Source organism: Ambystoma mexicanum, chromosome 5p (assembly GCF_040938575.1).
Source record: "Ambystoma mexicanum isolate Mex_15411 chromosome 5p, UKY_AmexF1_1, whole genome shotgun sequence".
Classification (NCBI taxonomy): Eukaryota; Metazoa; Chordata; class Amphibia; order Caudata; family Ambystomatidae; genus Ambystoma; species Ambystoma mexicanum.
In genome coordinates, this window is record NC_090930.1 from 414,823,543 (window position 1) to 414,845,486 (window position 21,944).

Consider the following 21,944-nt stretch of genomic DNA (forward strand, 5'->3'; position numbering starts at 1 on the left):
CTGCGTAGATTTATAGTACTGCTACGCACAAACAGGCTACCAGTGCACAAAGCTAGAGGACCAGAAAAAGGTGTCCCAAAAGCAGAAAGAACATGCCAACGCTATAAACTAGTAACAGTGGAGGAGACTGTCAAACATGTGTTAACAGAGTGTAGGGAAAAGGGCTCATTGTATATGTCTTTATTGGGAGGATTTGGTAATGATTATGACAGTATAAAGGATGACAATATTTGGCAGTGCTGTTTAAACTCTGATAATAATAAATTGCACATAGCCCTGCATTGCATGTGGAAGCAAATAGAGATATTTCTGTCGGACTAATTTCTGATGAAAATGAACTCGATTGTATATTTAAAATGTTAGAATGTTATGCTGAAATTGAATTAATATGATCTGAAATGAATTATTGGACAAGAATGTTAAGAACGTGAACATTAATTTGTGATATATTTTTTATGTATAAATTCGTTTTTAAATATTTTATGTAATTTTGTATACATTAGTGAATTGTTTAACCATGTGCATTTTGTATGTGTAAGCTTCATTTTGAGCTCATCACATTAATAAATAATAAGAATAATAATGATTTCAAGTTGTACTGGATACTGGTTGAGTTGTGGGGAATTGATGAATGGTCATATAAGTGGAGCGTAAATCAGAGCTCGAATGAGCAATAGATTCAGAGGTGTGGGATGAGGAACAATGACCAATACTTCGAAAAGCACCCTCTGTAGTTAGTGCATAAATGATACAAGACTCCTGTCAGGTTCCACCAAATGTCTGAATTTCAAAGTGATAACTCCTGAAGGGTGTGTAGGAAAAGAGAACTCTGGTAAGGCGATATGCCCTGATGTGGTGGGCGTTACCCACAGAGGGACATATCGCCATTAGAACCCGTGTAAGATCACTGTAAGGGTGCTAATGTTTTTTTTCTTTTGAAATAATGAAAGAAAAACATACTGTAGTAAGGACAGTACACTGTGAGTGCATCAGTAACTGTTTATTCTGATCAACCTGTAGCCAGCCGTGCCACAGCTTCCTCAGCTCTCTCAACAGTGACCAGTATGAATCAACAACAAAGGTAAACAACATTGGAACATTAGAACTACGAGCGTGGAATTCTACGTGGAGAATTCCACGCTCATATGACACGAGCTACTTACAACACTTCTCCCCCCCCTCACACACTCAATCAACATACATTCATCAACACACACCCAGGGAAAAGGAAGACAAGGAAAGGAAGGAGAAAAAGGAGAGAGGAAAGGAATGGCAAAGTGGTGGGCACACCACAAAGAAAATGATCACCCTGTAATAGAACCCAGGACAAACTCATTATACTTAGAAGGAAACTTCCTGACCCTAACCGGGAGAGACCTACGAGTACAGAACTCAGAGCCGGGCTCTCTGGGGGGTTGTTACTGCTGCCTCCCCATAATTTGAAGAAGAGGCAGAACCAGAGGCGGAACCTTCTGGACCCGTGGGTGCTCTTCAGCACCCCCTACGGAACCTTGTGGACCTGTGGGTGCTTCTTCAGCACTCCTTTGACCCACAGATGTCAAATCAGCATCCCTTGGAGCCCCATCCTCTGCATTTACAACTTCTGCGGTACTGCCACCCTCCACAGTACTGTCACCTTCCAGGTAAAGGATCACAGGCGGTAGAACCTCAGGAAAACCACCATCAAGACCCCCCTCAATGCTACCTACGCCCGAGGCGTTTTCCTCTCGCTCCACTACACCTCCCTTTTTCACAATAACCACACGTCTTAAACTCCACCTGGTACCATCATGTAACTTCACATAACCACGCCCAGCCTTGGTCACCACACGTGGCTGCATGTATTTGCTCAAACCCTTAGCCACAAACCTCGGATTATTCACGACAACTTGGTCCCCAACTTCCTCTCGCAAGGCTTTCCTCAGTCTTAGTTGACCCTGCCAAAAAGCTGCCTGTTTACTGCGCACCCTGTCCAAAACTTCTTGCATGTCCACCTGTGACCGACCACCTCCACCGAGAGCGGGAACTCTCAATTTAGAGCCAGGCTTCCTCCCCCTCATTAGCTCAAATGGGGACAAACCCGTGAAAGTTGAAGGAGTCAGCCTATAAGCCTTGAGTGCCTCAGAAACTGTGCTCCACCACGGCAAACCATTGGCGAGCGCCAATTGTATGGCCCCCTTCACAAAGCGGTTCATGCGCTCGACTAACCCATTGGCCTCCGGATTATACAGGGACACCCTATGGTGGCGAATTCCTAAATTAGAGAAAAACTCTTGCATGGCACTTGATACAAACTGAGAACCATTTTCCGTGACCACACCAGCAGGAACACCTTCTCTATCGAAGACAGCAGAAAGGAACTTAACCACTTTCCCAGTCGTCGCAGAAGTTAGCGCCGTGGCCTCCACCCACCTGGAGGTGTAGTCCACCATCACCACAATGAATCTCAAACCACCACCCAAGGAATCTATGTGTCCCATTATGTCCACAGCTACCTTGGACCACACATCCTTAGGTACTTCCAATGGATAAAAAGGTTGGGCAGCGGTCACCTTGCTCTTATCGCTGGTTGAACATGCTGTGCAGTCCTTGACAACTCTCTCGACATCATCATCCATCCCGGGCCACCAATATACCTCCCTGAGCCTCCTTTTAGTCATAGACCTCCCTAGGTGTCTTTCATGAGCCAACTCTACAAGCCTGACCTTGAGTGACTCTGGCGGAATCAATCTTAAACCCCTGGCGATACCCCACGGATCCTCGGACAATTCAGGCCACAGGTGACCAAACAACTTTGAGTAAGTAAGGACAGTACCCTGCGAGTGCATCAGTAACTGTGTATTCTGATCAACCTGCAGCCAGCCGTGCCACAGCTCCCTCAGCTCTCAACAGTGACCAGTATGAATCAACAACAAAGGTAAACAACATTGGAACATTAGAACTACGAGCGTGGAATTCTACACGTAGAATTCCACGCTCGTATGACACGAACTACTTACAACACATACCTTTTCCTTGCGTCCTTCAATGCGCTGCCTTCAAACCAGGAAGTCCGTCTTCAATGCTGATGACTGATATCATCACCATTGAAGAGGGAACTGCCTGGCTGAAGGCAGTGCGGCAATGAAAAGGTACGTTTTTCTTCCATTATTTCGTAAGAAAAGAAAACCATTAGCACCCGTGCAGTGATCTACACGGGTGCTAAGGGGAAGCGAGGAGCAGGGAAGGGGAGCGCCCGACACTAATGAAACTGCTTGGAATGCGGGCTTACCTTTGTGAATATAGCCTGCATTCTGAGCAGTTGTAATGGCTGCGGGCGCCTCCCATGGTGCTAATGCATGTTTCATAGGGCTGCCCGACATGCAGGGCATGTTGGCTTGAGGTTACATGTGACACAAACAAAATCATGGACTACCCTGTTCTATATGATCTTCTTAATTTGATACTGGGAACACCTTGCACATGCTTCCCGCTGAGGCTGCTGGAGAAGGTCAGGCTGGTATGGCCATGGAAAAGCTGGCAGCCAATCTAAAGCCCACAGGAATACAATTAGCAGAACATGTGAGCCCTATTATATGAGAGATTAGTATAGTAGTCTATCTTGCCTTCATTTGCTTGATCTGAATTAAAATGGCGTTAATATGTGATGCAGCGGGTTCTGGTTCCATGGAAGCAGCAATGCATCTTCAAGTAGATCAGCTTGTCGGGCGAGGGGAAGAGGGCAAGTCGGGAGAAGAAAAGTTTTTGCAAAAAAGGAAAATACAAATACGAACAATTATGTTTTTTAGGTTTCTCGTGTTTGTGAATCAGATATTTACGCTATTTGCCAGTTGTTTGAAAATGTTTATAGATCTGTAGGCAGTATAGCAGGTTTCTCCCAATACGCATGATCCCCACTCGTCAAATCACCAGGCGGCCCTAAACTGCCTTTTGCATGAAGAGTTTGAAGGATAGAACTTTACCTGGTGTTATAATAAGATCGCGAAGATCAATAATATTATTCGGGAGTTGGACAAGGAGCTTGCACTTCTTCAGATTGGGAGATTTCCACTCTGCTGCATCACTTTCAATGCTGATGGAACTGAAAAGGAGAAGAGCACACAAAGAGTTAGAAAGCAGTTTCAAGCTGACACCCTTCCAGTTCCAGACCCATCGCACTGGCTGACTTGAATTACCTTGGTCTATCTGCTGCTTGCCCTCTACCCCCTCTGGTAGTATGGCAGCCACACACCCAAAGTCATGGTCCTCCCATTGCGCTTCCTTTCCAACGTGAATAATGACTAAGTCAAAACTGTGGGCCAGCCTTGTGGTTCTCCAGGTCCAGGATGTCAGCAGGTGGTTATGTGGGAGAGTGAAAGGGGTGGGGGGGAGAAATATGCCACCGTTGAAAGACAGTGGCATATTAGCGGACGAGGGTTGCTCAAGAATTATCAAGATGTATGGAAAAAGACTGAGAAAGACAAGACACGGCCAAGGGATGAGCAATGCTGTTAGATGGAGGGCTGATCTTCAGGGGGCACAGCCTTGCTCCATGGCAGGCATGTGGGGTAGACATCGCCACTCTAAGGGTAAACCAGTCAGAATGAGGAAAGTTCACCCGTGTATATGTGTGCCCTGTAATGGGGTCTAGAGAAGTTGCCCATCAGGTGTGCATAGTAGGGAGAGACCTCACCTGAGTGAAGCTAAATAAGGCAACCTTAACTATGTTTGAGGAGGTTACATGAGGGTTCACTTGGTATTAAACAAGGCTGTACAGACAGGAAAAATAAATACTTGCAAGCCAGGCAATTCTCCTCCTCCACCTATAATGTGTGGTGGCCCCTTGACCTACGAGAGGACCCTGTTCATATGTACGTTTCCATGGGGCTCCTGCACCTTTTCTTCTGCTGATTACTTCTGTACAGCGCTCTAGCTGACAGTAGGCTTTGTTTCCACTCTCTGGATCAAATAAATAAATAAATAGAAGCAGCAGCAGTAGCAAGAAATTTGAAATACCGTCTATTTTAACCGTTATCGCCTAATGCGTAATAGGGAGTAAGGGGCCTCTGTTTTGTGACATCATGACACCACGCAGTGCAATGGCATTTTAAAGTGGGGATGCCGCACCTGGCTCTGCGTACTAGTATACCATTAACGGTAAACGCTGTGTAAGAGTAAAATCAAGTATTGTTCATTGTCACGGACACCTAGATATTCAAAATTAGAAGATGGCGAAGTTCACTGTTAAACATGTTAAACCCGTGTTTCAATGCAACACACAGAATTTGCAACGTGAGCTAGAAAGTCAACTTGCGTGATCTGTTTGACAATTCCATGGAAACTACATGTGTCCAAGTGCAGGAATAGGTGGGACGTGTTTCCGGGCAATGCTAGTATATTAGGTTACATTGGCCACACTTAAGACCCCTTCCCAATGATTCAAGATTGTCATTATCGCAGGTGAGTCACAGCACGGCTCACTGCAGCCATGACTGAGCTGCTGAAGGTTCGCCTCTGCGGGCGTCCTTAGTGTAATACGTCACATGCGCCGTCTCCTACGCACCAGGTCTAGGCAGCTATGTCCACCATTTAATGCGAGCTGCGGGTTATCGGCTAAGGTGGGGGAGCAGAGCAGGTGGGGTTCGTGCTTGCCTTACCAATCTCTTAGAGCGTTCTCTCCGGTATTAGTCACACACGGAAACAGGGCTCTTTGCCCAGGGCGGGTCTCGGCCCACTTATAGGTTCCCTTTTCATTTGAATTTGTCGTCGTTGCTGGACACAATCCTGGGTCCTCTAAGAGACAGCAAACAAAACAATACAGGTGGAATAGGTTATTTGCCGTGCATACTTCATTTGCTTGCAAACATTGATTAATCTGTAAACCACGTGTGATTCTCAAAAGCTGCTGAAAGTAATATAATTTCCGTATTCACAGGTGCAGGGGCTGGGGTAATGGGCAGGGCCCCATTTAAAAATGGCGCCTGGAGGCCCCACATCTTCAGCTGAGAACAACCACCTGAATGTGTCCACCACAAAAATGCCCTGACGCTGATGTGGGGCAATTTAATGTTTTCAGAAGCAAAAGGGTAGTGGGAACACGGTGTAAACATCTTTTGTGGCACACATAATTGTATATCCTTGATGCACTTGTCTGATCACGCAATCGATATACAACAGGAATTGGGAAGAATTCTTGGAAAATGATCCATTTGTTTCTGATACGTCACGATATTTTGAACTTTTTCACTGTTTGATTGCAAGATTCCTAGATCAACATAAGGATACATGTGTGGTTTCCTTAGTGAATACGTGAATGCTGGACTTGTGCCTTTTCTTTGTGACAAAATCCTGAATACAGTAATGCAAGCGGTGTGTGGCTGCACATGAGCAAGGGTCATGCTTATTGTCCACTGCATAGAAGAACAAAGAAAGGCAGCCAGCAGGCATGCTGAAGCCCTAAATGGTCACTTGGGAAAGCTGTCATTGACCACTTGGGAAAGCTGTCATTGTCATTCATCGCCATCATTGCTCCAAATGCCTTTTGTGGGCACAACCCACCTGGATGCAGCCTATCTGAGCCTGTTAGAGGTTTGAGGGGCACTGCACACTGAGCTGCTGCAGTTGGAGCCCTCTGTTCCAGGGCTGGCAGTGATAATTTGTTCAAACATTTTTTTTCTCTCTTGCGTGGTAAGTGGCTTATTTTTGTTATTGTTATTATTATTATCCCTGCCACATTATCTTCCTTAATTCCAAGAAATTCCAAACAACACCCACGAGGTCAGCTGGCCTATTAAACATTGGCTCTGTCGTATGACATGCTGCAGATCAAGCCGAGTTACTTTCAAGTCATCCTTTAGATTATGTGTCCTGGTGGATCCTAGTTAACAGAAGCTCAGCCCCACATTTTAGCGAGCTTCTGACTAAAGGCTTTCGTCTGGTCGATGTAGATCACCCTTCGGGTCGCTGCAGGGCTTGGCTTACATTCTCTGCAGATGTACCTCTTGCAAGCTAACTAAGCTTAGACCAGCTCTAAAGTGTTCTTCTTTTGAATTCGTGTCAGTTTCTATGCACAGATGTCTCCTACTTTTCATTGAATTAAGCACCCTTTGATTTATTTTTTGGGCCCAGGTTTTGACTTAGATTCCTTACTATTTCCTATGACTATTTTCTTCCTGGGAGATTTAATTTGAGTTTTCTAGGTAACTTTTCAGCTGTTTGTGCACAGTTCCCTGATCTTTCTCATTGTTTATTCTTTTAATCAAATTGTTTCGTCTGCTAAACATATCAAAGGTGATTTCTTTATGGCGTACTCTCCTCTTTACTGTCAATTTACCATGATCCTCCTGGCAGGTTGTGTTGAACTGATCATCTTGCTAATCCCCTTCAATGTTGCTCTGTCCACTTTATAGCATGTTGGCGAACACACACATTTAGGCTTAGAAGAACAACACCTTACGCAATTTAGAGAGCAGCAATGGCTAGATATTTTCCCAGCAGAATAGAATTTACTAGTACAAACGGAGAATGTTGATAGTGTTGTGAGCATTCTTAATTTTAATCATGAGCCATTTCTATATTACGTTACCCCTGTGTTTACAAACAACATGCAAACAACATGAAAGAAATGTCAGTGAGCGAACAATTCAGAAGCTTGTTAGGCAGAATCATATGCAGTACCCTTTGGGAACACCACACACAATTAAGACTACAAGTGTAAGTACAAATTCACCTTTGGTACAAGCCTGTACTACACAGTAAAGTGGTAGCGATGGCTGAGCAGCCAGACTTATCTCAAGAGTAAAGTGAGCAGTATCAGAAGTTACACAAAGGACAGCAATTGCTATTGTTCAAGCAAACACTGACTCAAGGTTTCTGAGTAAAAGAATATACATTTATTTACACCATCAGTTATTAAACGGTTCACTAATGTAAAGCAGCAGAAAATCACAATCTTAAAATACTACACACCACCCAATTAATTCTGGACAAGTTAAGCTCAAAATGAAGTGTGAGCATAATGGCACTCCAGCAATTTAAAAAGGGAGGGAAAGACAAGGTTATTGAAAATCAAGCCGCACCAATAAATAAATAGTCAGGCAATCTAGAAAAGGCTTACTACAGCTCAGATTCAAGTCAATATGCCTGTGCCAATGTTAATGGTTCAGTGTCTTTGCTTAAGATCACACAGTTCAGAGTAGTTTGCGGTTAAGTCTTTGCCAAGAGTTTGAAACAAAGTTGGTCGGAAGAAAAGTTATTTAAAAGAGTAGAGAAGGACAAGCCCTCGGATTAGCGAAAGATTTCAAACACTTTCACTGCGGTCGGACGGAACGAAGACCGGATTTGAACAGTACCTTAGTAGAAGAAGAATGCTGTAGATGAGGCAGACATTCCTGGCAGGTCCTGCAGGCTCACGGTTCCTGAAGCGACTGTCGGACTGACAAGACGGAGGAAGACTGGAGGGTCCTGCACTGCCCAGGGAAGAAACCAGCAGCATAGAAAATCGATGATTAAAAGGTGCGCTCCTTTAATCCCAAAAAGGGTCCGGTCCTCTGGCTATCCAGTTCACTGCAGCTGTGCACAGCAAATTCTACCAGGAGAGGGAGGCCTTGCTTGGTGTTTGGCGAACTGGTTGGTCCCACCAGCTCAAGGGGAGAAGATTCCTTGCAGATCTTCCCTGTCATCAAAGTTTAGGAGATTCGGACCCGCAGCAGGGCTTCACCAGGAGGTTCTGTATTTGCAGCATACTTCAGCTTCTCTTCGGTTCTCTCGATCCAGTGGCGACTCTGCCTTCCAAGTCCCTGAGACCTGCTTTTTATGCAGTTTTCCCCCATTCACACAGCCTGGCTGTCAATCACACAGCAGGGTGGCTGTCCTGGCAGGTCAGTCACCTAGCCAATCAAACAAGATTGCAACTTGGGTATCTAAGGAGACCCTGTCCAGGGGGCCTAAAACCCCTCCCTCACAACCTGTCCACCCCAGACACTCAGGTGCCTAAGGAGGGCTTCTGTGCAGAAGCACGCCAAAGGACGGCGAACAAAGGAGCCAAACCTGGTTTGGCACGCAGAGTAAAACACGAGAAAGACCTTTATAAAAAGAAATGGTAAATAAACCCAGCCGGAACCAAATAAAATTGAATGGGGTCCAGCGGGTTATAGTTCGAGGCTACTAACATAGCCTAAAACAGTACCAAGGCTATTTTCATAGTCCGCAGTAGGAAGAAAATGGTAGATACCACTGCCCCCAACCAAATCTTAGTGAAAGGGGAATTAAATAAGGTTCCATGAGAAACAGACAAAAAGGGATAACTATTAACCCTTTCCAGTACTCTATGGAAGATATTTGTACTGGGTCTGTGATTTTAAAAAGACTAGTAAAGTCAATGCTAACTTTACATGTTTCTGGGAGACAGGAATCAGTCCCAGAAAATAGAGTTTGAAGTGGGAAGTATAAAAGACAACCCTGTGTCACTGCACTGAAGGTGCCCTGTGTGACACACAGTAAAAAGATGATGCCTATGGACTAGGTGAGACTCCACAGTCTGGGAACACACAAATGTACAACACATAGCCTAAAACACATGTAAGAGTGGGAAAAAAAGGCTCACACTCTTACCAGGTGGAAAAAAGAAATCCTAGAAATCCAGGAAAGCTGCTGAGGGGCTCAGTAGGTAAGGGAAATTAGCCATTCTGGAGAATTCTCCCTAACAAAGCTTCCGAAGTCTTGGTGTAAATCAGATTGGTTTTCAGTTGCACGAAGCCCATAGATTGTGACGGTCGGCCATTTTGCAAAGCAAACAAATTTTTTATTTTAAGCAACTTAGATCAGCTCCGAATAAAATATGGTATTAGTTTCAAACACTGAAACACTGTGCTATTCCAACACTGCATTAGGATGCATTCTTTTTTCTAAATAAAACCTGCCAAATCCAGAAAGAGCTCAAGACCAACCTGGTTCCCAATTATGCATGGCCTTGTATTCTTTGAATTGTTCCAATTGGGAATCTTCGTTTCTCAATCTGACCGGAGTGCTGGAGAGTGCAGACAGCACTGCACGTTGGATGTTGGACTGTGTTTTTTGCTGTTTCGATTTTGTCCTTCAACAAGCCTAATCGACAGCGACATTCTCTCTCCTCAAAAACACCCAGCAGATGCGGAGCACCGCAGGGTGCTGGAGAGTGCAGCCAGCACTTCATGTTGGATGTTTTACTGTTTCTTTGGTGTTTGGATTCGGTCCCTCAATGAGCCTTATTGACTGTGACACTCTCCCTCATCAAAAACACCAGACAGGCGCTGAGCGCAGCAGAGTGCTGGAGAGTGCAGACAGCACTACAGACAGGCCTGTGGTTAGGACTGGGGTCTGCTTGGCAGTCAAGTCGGGCTGTCTCCTGGGTGCTGAGAGAGCGACAGCGGTCATTTCTGCTCAGTGAGGCTCCCTAGCTAACACGTTAATATAAAATGTCCATGTGTGTTAATGAACAAAGATGCATAGTATGCAAAAAGTAGCTACAATTGCAATTGTTCATGCCTGGTCAGATGAAAGAAGACAGGCCAGTGACCCTCGGAGTGGACATGATATGGCAGCCCTGCTTGACCTGGCGCGTACCCTGCCCCGGCCGGTGTCGCTGGTCCCCTTACTGGTTATGGAGGGACTTTCTGCTTTATCGGGGAAGGCGGCAATCACACTGTTGGAGGTTGCTTCTGAGGCTCTGGAGGAGAGCGGGGAGGGAGCTGCCAGCATGAAAATGGTTGTGGACAAGAAAAAAAGCAAGCAGAAAGGGGGTAGGAGGTGAATGGTGCAAAGATTTCCTCTTTTGTTCTAAAAAAAAGAACAGAACTTGTCAAAACAGCAGCACAGCCTAAATAAAATATGTACTATAGTGAGGCTATCCTCTCGGATACGGAGTTACTGCAACTTGATTTGACACAAAGCCATATTGAGAGTGGTTATGTTGTGGAAGGGCTTTCTAATGATACTTAATTTCCATTACATGAGATCTCCCTAGATGCCCCCCCTTACTTGGACTTGTCAATGGCGGATTATGCTGAGGATATTATTTATAAAGGATCTTTGCCAAGAGTGAGTCGAAATAAGGTCTCTAGTGTGTTTGACAGTGAGAGTAATCTTGATTGGCAAGGGAAGGGGGAGACATCATTAATAAGGATGGCGTTACTCCATGTTACATGCCCTAAATTATGTGCTTACATCGTTTGCGAGTCTATATGAAAAAAAGAAAATGGAGGTGAAGTTACAGGCAGTCATCCTTGACTCAGTCACATCAAAATTGGACTCCTTAATAGGTGCTGATTGTTGTATTGTGCCTGTCTGAGGTGAGGTAGCTTGAGATGTCATGGGGAATGTTTATGTGTGGATGATGGAATATTCTGAGTGAGTGTTCTGTGAGATGCGGTTTCAGCTGGCTGGCCCTGGGTGATGGGAGCCGGTGTTGTCATAGCTAATGTCCTATGTGTCTTTCAAGTGGAACTGTAACAAGAAAGATGGAATAAACTTACCTGAAGAAATCTTAAAGAGCTTGGAACATGCTCTTTAACAATGGCGACGTGTCGGTCTTTGGTAACCTACGTGCCACAAGCTGATGGACTGAGGACCCTGCTGCGGGGGGTGCAGGAAGGACAAGCTTCAATTGTTAAAGAGCAGGTTCCAGGCTCTTTAAGATTTCTTCAGGTAAGTTTATTCCATCTTTCTTGTTACAGTTCCACATGAAAGACACATAGGACATTAGCTATGACAACACCAGCTCCCATCACCCAGGGCCAGCCAGCTGTAACCGCCTCTACACAGAACACTCACTCAGAATATTCCATCATCCACACATAAACATTCCACATGACATCTCAAGCTACCTCACCTCAGACAGGCACAATACAACACACCTCCCTCCTTTACTAAACCATACATGCACAGAACAAGTCACATACCAGAACAACACAACTCTGATGAAGTGTGTGCCCGCATTAAGAAACACTTGTGTGAAGACATGATCAGAGTTGATACAAGTGTGCTGCCCAGATTTCTTCTGTGCACATTGGGGACACAAGTGTTGATTGTCTGTAAGTGATTTCAATCCAGCACTCCAACTAAGTCAATGCCTAGTATGGGATGCCCAATGGAAACCCTTATTTATATATTTTATGTCAAAATTTGTTTAATTCTGGATGATGTACCCTTATATAATGCCCCTCTCTTTGAATCTCCCCGACCTCACTGAGCCAAGAAGTAGGTTTGTTTTGCAAAATAAAAGATTTATTTGAAGAATTGAACAATAGATAGATTACACTTTTATGAATATGAATAATATCTGAATACCACACTTATGAATATGAACAATGATCAGCAATGGGAAATCTTACAATATCAACAATCTCTTTAATCAATTAGGAGTAGGAATAGAAGGATTAAGGTAGCAGAGAATACTTTGTATGGTTCAGGGAAATGCAATAATAGGAAAGAATGCAACACAGAAATAAACTTGATATGAATTCAATTAAAAGACAATATGATCACTCTTTCCCCTTGTTATTACTCACTCCCCCACTATGCAATATGAAGAGGTGGAAGAGGGCACACAGGTTTCAGGAATAACTGATATGAAAGAATGCAGCTCAATCCCTATTCCCCCAGCAAGTTTAGAGAGAACAGGAATGCTTTACAAACAGGTCAAAATGCTTTTGAATGTGATTCGCAATGAATGGGAAAATGCTAGAATGACTTTAATGCTCTAAAGAAGATTCAGAATTAGTGAAAATTACTTTGGATTGGTTCAGGTCAACACTAGCAATGATTGTAGAATGATTATCAGATGGAAAACGAAATTCAGAAGTTGAAAGCAAGAAATAGCTTTTTTTCTATGGAGTGAAATTTAGCCAAATTACAAATCGCGGCAACTTTTCCGCGTGCGGGAAACGCGAATGCGGAAAAACTAGAAGGAACTGGAATGTCGTTTTCGGTTCGTTTGAGGATGTTAGCTTCCAAATGACATTTAAATTTCGTTTCTAGGACGTGCGGTTCAAAAGTTACAGAGGTTTTTATGAAGGTCAATTTTTCAGAAACAGAGTCAAGATTTCAAAAATGAAAAATGCGCTATTGAAGATTTGAAACAAAGATTTCTTAACACTAAAGAGTCTATGGAACCGCAATCTACACGACAGCCCAGCCACCTATCCAGAGGCGCCTCCGGATGGTTTTGTCTGAACGAGACGATTGCCCTTCTCCAGAAAATATATATTAGCGCCAAGATGATTATCACTACAATTATCAAGGATTATGTGGAGAAGAGAAGAATTTAGAATAGACAAAAGAGATTCAATAATGCAATTATGGATAGGTTGGAATGGTTGGATTGGGTTACTTAAGACTAAGATGTGACTATGGACAGTTCTAGACTAAATACTTACTCCTATGGCTTTGGAATGGAATGGGCCCGTCAAAGATCTGGTCAAGGGTTTGGACTTCACTTGCCACCGGACAGGATCAGGGCACCTGGACTCTGCTCTCAGCAAGGCACTCTGGTCTGCGTGGCCTCTTGGACTGGATCTGACGGGTACTGGGTTACAGCTCTGCTCTGCGGGTCTGGATCTTGGTTCTAGCACAGGGTTCTCAGCTAGAACAGCAAAACAGCACAGCCAGGCTGTTGAATTTTGTGGGGTGCCCCTTGGAAGTTTAGGGGTTAGAATCAGGTTGCAAAAGATTCTGAGGCCTGCTGAAAAAGGGTTCAGCTTCTTGAGTTAGACCTCTGTGCTTCAAAGTTCTAGAGTTTGGTTCTAGAGTCTGGTCTCTGGATCTATGTCTGGAGCCTGGATCTTCCTGCAGGGTGCTTCGCCAAGAAATCAGTTGAGGAGTGGAAAGTGTGTGTGTCCTGTCTGTCCTCAGCAGTCCCTAATTATCCATTTCCAAAGTGGGTGGGGAGGCTGATTATCTATGCCCAACCCTCCTAAGGATCTGATAGGTCAGAGAATTTCCCCTCTCCTGATTTGAGACAGGAGCAGTGTGTCATCAGGTGTCAGAGTGATGCTGTGTTTATGGCCCAAAGGAAATCCCTCCCCTTTGCTTTTACTTAGGAAATCTATTTTCCTCAGAAAACATATTTCCAAGATGCACAACTTGTTCATAATACATAATTACATGACAGATTGCCTAAGGTACATTTCTGTTCAACTCCCATCTTCCTGCGAGCTATGGTTCATAAATGACAACTTTTTTGCGCTTTTGGTGTGTTTCTCAATGTTAGTTCTGCACCAACTTTTATACATGCATGCACGTCCCCTCTGGGCACATTCCTGTAATTTTTCATGTTCCTAACATAAACACCATGGCTACAATATGAATAATTTCCGGGGTTCAGTCTCAGAACATCGCACAGATTCCAACTTAGTCTTAAACTGTGAGAGAATTTTTCATTTTAACAATCTGGAAGTTTCATATTTTTGTCAGTTCAGTACACTTTGCTATAAGCATTTTTCTAAACATACATTTAATCCAATGTCAAATCAACAATTTCAGTCTGGCCCGCCTCCAGAGCTGGGCTGAGTCAGAGGGTGACCTGGCCTGCCTTCCTGCCAGAGCAGTTTGTTGTCAGTCACACCCGAATTAGCATTCCTATTCAGCCCAAGGAACCCATTGTTTCTTTCTCCTGGCAGCAGGGGAAATCTCCTCCCCTCCTGATTAACATGCCAATGCGATATCCTCCTTTTGGTGGGAATGAACAAGGTGTGAGTTTCCCAGGGGAAGAAGGCCTCTTGGAAGTTTTAACTGAATCAGGTTACCTTCTGATCAATTGTAACATAGTTCCTTGTGAAAAAAAATACATTTATAAATTTAAAATAAGCAAACCCATCTTTACTTCCAGTCCTTTTTCAACATGAAAATCAATGTGTGGCACTCTTATATGGCATTTTGATGGAACTCTCTTCTTTGGCATAGTTTGAGTTCAATGTTCACTTTACACATAATGGGCCTCATTACGACCCTGGCGGTAAGGGATTACCGGTACCGGTAAGCGTACCCATACCGGTAATCCCTTAGTGCCTGATTACGAGGTCCCTTTGCGGGTTCCCACCATAACGGCTGGTTTTACCTTGGTACCGTAATTACCGCCTACCCCATTCCCATTATGCCATATGGGGCAAAAATGGGAATGGGGAAGGGCCATGGAGGAAGGGGGAATTACTGCCCCGCCAACCTTGTAATGGGGTGGCAATTCCCCCTTTCTCCATGGCAGAGTCGGTGAGTTACCGGCATGGACCATGGTGCTATTAGCACCATGGTTTTCCGCCTGGGTCGTAATGAGGCCCAATAGGTTTAAATCGCCGGCTTCTGAGAGAGGTGAGTAACGGTACTGCACCCATTTTTGACAGATTTCTTTCCATCAAGGATCTTTAAAAGAGGATTTTGTTCTGATAACATATGATTCTTGCTGACATTGTATTCATGTGGATTCTTGCAGTAGAATAATGTGGAACACCCAACAAGGAGGTTGGATCTTTTAGGTGGTTTGTGAGCCATGATTCTTGCACATTTTTGACAATCAAGAAAACGGATTTCCAAACAGCTCTGTGTTTCTTTTTAGCAATCAGCATTGCTTTTTCAAGTGATCTCAGGCTACTTTGTGGGTAGCCCAATGGTGGGTGTTGTCAGTGGTCTCCTGTGTTACCACTGACATAGGCAAAAGTGGATGGCGGCCTATTTTTCAGATTTTTACTGCACAATTTTCTGCTGCCAGCAATGCACAGTAATGTTACAAGGCCTGGACCAGTGGGTTGAGACATCCCAGAAGCCCCTCTCTTGCGATTGGCGTTGATCGTCCATCAAAGGAAACTCGCAAGACTGGGATGTCAGCCTCATCTCTTCTGATTCCACAAATGGCAAAGTTCAGCATCTTTTCCTCCTTCAGGGGTGGATTGATCGGTTCTCCTCGCCAGTTCTGATGGGAGTATTGAGCGATATTCCGGGCCCCTCGGATATTTGCTTCCGGTCCCCGGGTAATCGTCCTTGGTTAGTCTCCATGGTTTCCAATCAACTATAGGTTATCTCCTAGGATGACAAAGGAAAAACATATTTGTAGACATTTCCCCACCATTATTAATGTAGTGGTGCGGACTCATATGTTTGATAAATCAGTAGACATTTGCATTATTGTATTTTATAGGCTATATGTGGAATATTTTAGAGTTGGAATTTTATGGATCTGGAGTGGCCCCCTCTGGGGTTCCAGAAGACTCCTCCAGTTGCTGCAGAGTATGCCCACGATGGCAACACTTTAGTTGATTGATATGGACCCACTTATCTTCCCCTTCTGCCAAACTGCCTTTGGGGATGCAGATCTTGTAGGCGACTGGTGAGATCTTGTCTACAATTTCAAAAGGTCCCCTCCAAGTAGGCAAACATGTGCGTTGTTCGGCCTGGTTCCGTTGGAGATTGTATAAGTAGACCCGGTCTCCTACATTGTATTCCTTTCTGGTAGTCTTTAAGTCATAGTGGGTCTTCATGCTGTCGGCTGATCTTTCTAGATTTCGCTGAGCATAGGCAAAAGCATGTTGAAGGTGTTTCTTAGATTTTCAACATACTCATGAGTTGTTGAGGCATTGATCAATGTCTGCTCTTGGGTCCTGTAGAGCAGATTCTGGGGAAGCACCATCCTGCGTCCAGTCATCAGCTCAAACGGTAACATTTTGGTTGCAGATGAAGGGGTAGATCTGATGGCCATTAGGACAAGAGGTAATCGAATATCCCAACTTGGCCCAGAATCTGCCACAAACTTTTTTAATATGCTCACAATTGTTTTGTTGTATCTCTCTACTGCACCACTAGAGGTTGGCCGGTAAGCAATGTGTAGCTTCCTTTTAACCCCAAGTATCTCCCACATCTTTGTCATTAATTTGCTGGTGAAATGGCTACCTCTGTCTGACTCGATCCTTTGGGGTAGACCAAAACACGAAAATATGTGGTTGATCATCAGGGCAGCTGCTGTTTCTGCCTTGCAGTTTGGGGCCGGGAGACATTCCACCCATTTAGTAAACAAACACGTCACGGTCAACATGTACTTGTTCCCCCTAGAGGAGCGAATCACGGGCCCAATGAAATCTACTTGCAAATCTGACCATGGCAGTGTCATCCCCCTCTTTTGGAGAGGCGCACGGTGTATGAGGGATGTTGGCTGAAATTGTGCACACACAAGACACCCCTTCAAGTATTGGTTGAGGTCCTGCCTCATGTGTGGCCAGTATGCAACCTCTCTTAAGATTTCAAGTGTTTTATGAAACCCCTATGACCGGCTATGGCCGCATCATGGGCGTGACTTAACATCAGGCTTCGGAATGAGGTGGGAACCACCCACTGATCATGGCCAGCTAGGGATTTCCTCACCAACAAACCGTCTTGGATTCGGAACATTTTTGGACATTTCATCAACACTCTGAGGTCCTCTTTCCCTATGTAATCGGTATCTGTCAGGGGAAAGTTCTCAGGGTCCTCAATGTGTTGATAAAACTTATCAATTATTGTATCCCCTTTTTGAGCCGTAATCAAATCAGCATCTGGGGTCTCCTTACTGCATTGTGCAGTTGAGAGATCATTGTGAGCATTTGTCTGGGACCTAGTGATAGCAGTGACCTGGATTTCCCCCAACAGGGACTCAATCTCAATTAGATCCCCTTGGATGGCCCGGGTTTTGGCCAGCTGATCAGCTAAGTCATTTCCAGTTTTGTCGGGTCCCTCTACTTTGGAATGACCCTTGATCTTTTTCCAGTAGATGGTCATCCCATTCGAGGTGACCAGATCATCAATATTTTGAATTAATTTCCCATGTTTCAATGGTTTGTTGTTAGCACATAACATGCCTGTGGTCTTCCAATTAACCAGGTGCTCCACAAACCCTTTCCATACATAATCCGAATCAGTGATTATGACCAGTTCGTGGAGTTGATGTTGGACAGCAATGAGGATGGCTTGATGCACAGCCAGCAACTCTGCCACTTGACTACTTCGGGGACCAATCTTGTACCCAGCGGAGGGTTCTGGGATCTCATTCGACCATGCATTCCCTACGCCAGCCACAAGTTCTTTTTCCCCGTTATTGTGAACATGGCAAGAGCATCCATCCACATAGACAGTGGGCATTCCCTCACACTGGTCTTCTTCAAAGACTTTGTGTGGGGAATTGAGGTATGCCTCCAAGTTGTCCTTGATTTTTAGACTCTCGTCCTCAAGACAGTTTTCTCTGGCACAATCATGCAAGTCAGATAGACCTTGCGCGAGGGGACTCTTCTTGTTTTGGCCATATCTGACCTCCACAGGAAAGCATTGCATTGACAGAATCCAGGAAGTAATTCGGGAATTAATCACATTTCCGGCCCGGATTCTGTCACTTTGGAGATATTGCAGAGGCTGGTGTGGAGTCTCCACTATGATGTGTTCCCCCTGGATAAACGGGTGGTAATTCTTCAATGCCCACACCATTGCCAGGAGTGCCTTCTCACAATCGTTGAATTTTTCCTCCACACAGGATAAAGTTTTACGCATAGGAAATTACTTTATTGGCCTTGTCATGCTTTTGGTATAATACTGCAGTCAAGCATGTATTAGAGAACCCTGTCTCCAAGAAGAACTCCTTGTTTCTGACAGGGTAAGCTAGGCAAGGCGCTTGTGAGAGGCTTCTTTTGAGTTGTCTTACTGCCTCGGCTTGTTCTGGACCCCATTCCCACTTGACCCCCCTTCAAAAGATGAATCAGGGGTCTGGTGATCTCTGCGTAGCCCTCAATGAACTTCCTACTATAATTAGTCAGTCCAAGGAGGCTCCTTAGTTCCCGCAGAGATGTGGGGTCTTTCCATTTCTGGAGGGCTTCCATTTTCTTTTTCTGGGGACAGAGACCCTGAGGAGTAATCTCATGCCCCAACAAATTTACATGGTTTCTACACCACTGTGCCTTTTGAAAGTAAAGTTTTGCTCCAGCTGCCCTCAACTGTGTCAGCACATAACAGATCTCCGCTATGTGTTCCTCCACAGTTGAGCTTTTGATGAGGACATCATTCACATAAGCCAGGTTATCCCTCTCACCCAGGTCGGGCATGGCCTTATGTAGAAAAATGTTGAACTCATTGCCGGAGTTGAGGTATCCGAAGGGAGTCCGGGTCCATGTGTACTGCTGCCCCCAAAGGTAAAGGCCAGCTTGTATTGGTCCTCCCTACTGACAGGCACAGTCCAGTATCCATTGGTCAGGTCTATTGCAGTGAATACCTGTGACCCCTGGATCTGGGCCAGCCCTTGGTCAATGTAGGGAAAAGGCCATCGGGAAGTATGGACCCGCATGTTGAGCACCCTAAGGTCGGCGCAGAGCCTCCACTGGCCGTTTGGCTTCAATATCCCCAGCACCGAATTATTGAAGGTGCTGTGGACTGGACGGATTATCCCACGGGACTCAAAGTTCCTAATTATTTCAGTAAGGGACTCCATTGATGCGAGAGGCAAGCAATATTGCTTCACAACCACTGGAGTCATACCAGGGTCCGTGGGAATTGTTGTATGGATGTCGGTGCGACCACAGTCATATGAGTCCACCGTAAAGAGATCTTGAAAATCCAAGAAAACTTGTTTCAACTTTTGCTTCTGCTCCAGAGTCTCACAGGCATCAGCTAGGTTGACTCTCTCTTCAACCATCTGCCTGAAGCCTGGAAAGACTTCTGGTTTCGCTATCTCAGTGGCCTCCTCCAGCTGGGTGGAGAAGTCCCTTGTCAGAGTGCTGATTTGGACTGGTGGCTTCAGGTGTGAAAGGCAGCCCTCATGGACCTGGAAAATCACCTCATCCCTCCTGAAGTCACAAGTCACATCTTCCTTACCATAAGGGCAGGAAGTGTACACCAGGAAGGTCCCCCCATGCCGGGTAAAGATCCTGTCTGGTGTTGTGTTGTCATCACTGTCACTGTCAAAACAGTCCTTGGGGATTGGTCCTAACAGTTAATTGCCTAAATCCATGGAAAAATGTTGGTCATCAACCGCCATTCCAATAATGGTGCCTGCGGCTAGAGTGATACTCTTTAAGTCGCTGTTATCCACCTCTATAGGAATGGTGTCATGTTCTATGCTGACTAGTGGTGTTTGGTTTACCCCCAACCCTTGCTGTTGGAGAGAAGCATTTAGATGAATATAAGCATCAGGGTTTTTCAATTTCTGTCCTCTTTTAACTTTCACTTCCAGGGAGAATTGTCGGGTCCTTTCTGGGATGGTGACTTCCTCTCCAATCTGAATTTCAACTGCATAAGGTAGCAATTGAGCTGACCTAAATGCTTTCTCTGGATCATCAAAGCCCATGGGATTATCTGCTAATCGGGACCAAGCTTTGAAGTTTATTAGGTCCAAACTAATGGGAAAGCAATTGAGAATGTCACGGCCTAAGTAAAAGGCGGCAGTGACGTCTCGCACGACCCAACAATTATGGACTATGCTCTTGTTGCCTATGGAGATTTTGAGCATACACCGGCTTGGCAGGAGATGTTTGGAATTGGGTGCTTCCAGATCCATTTCCCATTTGTCTATCAGTCTAAATGTGGGAATGGCTGGATCTTTTGGGAGTTGGCTGAACACGGCTTCGCTGATGAAGCTCTTACCGTAGTTCACACACATTCGGGCGAGAACAGAGTCCTTCCCTTCATTTAACTGAACAGGGATGAACAACTGCTCTCCAATTTGCTGAATATCAGCCAGGCTCTGAGCTGATTTCTCATCTTTCTGGACTATAGGAGTGGGAATGTCTGATTGTGGATTGGTAAAGAATTTCAGAGTGTTTCCTTCCAGTTTAGAATGCCACCTTAGACTGGAAGGAAGATTCATTTTCAGAAATAGAGAGGACCCCCCATCACCAGTTTGTTGTCCTACTGCTATTACTGTCACATCTGAAATTTGATTGTTCTGGAAGTGAAATTCTACTTGGTCAGATTTTTGTTCAACCGTGTGGCATGTGCCGTTTAAACTAACATGGTTGACGCTCTGTTTCAATTTTATTGGTCAGCTAGTCTGGGTCCAGAGGACCTTGTTTACACAGTCTATTAGGGGTGAGAACCTTCTCAGGAGGTCATTCCCTAATAAACAAGGGGTGCCCTCTGGAGTCACAACTATGACCGGGTGCTTCACCTTGTGTCGCCCAATTGTAATGTCTAAATCCGCAGTCCCCTCGACGGGAATTTCCTTCCCATCAAGGTTCTGAAGTTGTCCAGGAAGAGACGTGAGAGGAATTTGGTAATTCTCCCCCCTTCCTGAATTCAGTTCATCAAAGGCCTTTTTGGACAGAAGGGTAGCTTGGGATCCAGTGTCCACCAGTGCCAAAATTGTACCCTGCCCCTGTACTTGAACCGGGGCATAGTATCTTCCCCCCTTCTCCGTAGGGGGGCACAGATAATGCAAATTTTTGGACAACTGGTGGGCTGGTTTTTTTGCTTTGGACATTGAGAGGGAAGAGATTTGGGCAGAATTTTGTGGAGAGTCTTGGGAATCTGCAAAGAAAAGTTGGCAACTGGAGATGGGAGAAGTTTTGAGTTCCCCTGGTTCCGGTTCTGGGCCGCCCCCCCCTTTTTGGAGGCAGTCACCAGGATGGGTTTGAACCAGTGGATTTTCATGCTGTTGGTTCTGGGGTTGGATGATGGGCAGCGCTAGCTCAGTCCCCACATCTACCCAGTCTGGATTTGAATCCTTTGGGACCCATTTCTCTTTGGGAGGAGTTCCCCCATCTCTGAAGGAAAAGATGCTTTTCCCAGGATCCTCTGAGGACCCCTCTCCTTCAAATTGGAAGATCTGTACCTCCTCCACAAAATGGGTCTGTTTTGGATCCTTTGTTTCTCCCACCCCCCCTCTGCCCCTTGGGTGGCAGGCTTTCAGGGGCAGGAGATTTTGTTTCCGGTTCCTGGGTTTCCAGGGGCTGTTTACAAGTGGGGAAGGAAGCTTCTTCCTAGGATTCACACCC

At 45.1% G+C, this 21,944-nt stretch overlaps 1 protein-coding gene across 1 annotated transcript in view; it reads right to left on the reverse strand.

The window, feature by feature from the left end:
* ADGRG4 (adhesion G protein-coupled receptor G4) overlaps positions 1-21,944 on the reverse strand; it is a 1,571,349-nt gene that overhangs the window by 768,526 nt on the left and 780,879 nt on the right. The window contains exons 10-11 of the mRNA XM_069612803.1: positions 5,637-5,772; positions 3,963-4,081 (exon numbers count right to left, since the gene is read on the reverse strand). Of these exons, the coding sequence (XP_069468904.1) occupies positions 3,963-4,081; positions 5,637-5,772 (255 nt within the window). The remainder of the gene's footprint in view (positions 1-3,962; positions 4,082-5,636; positions 5,773-21,944) is intronic.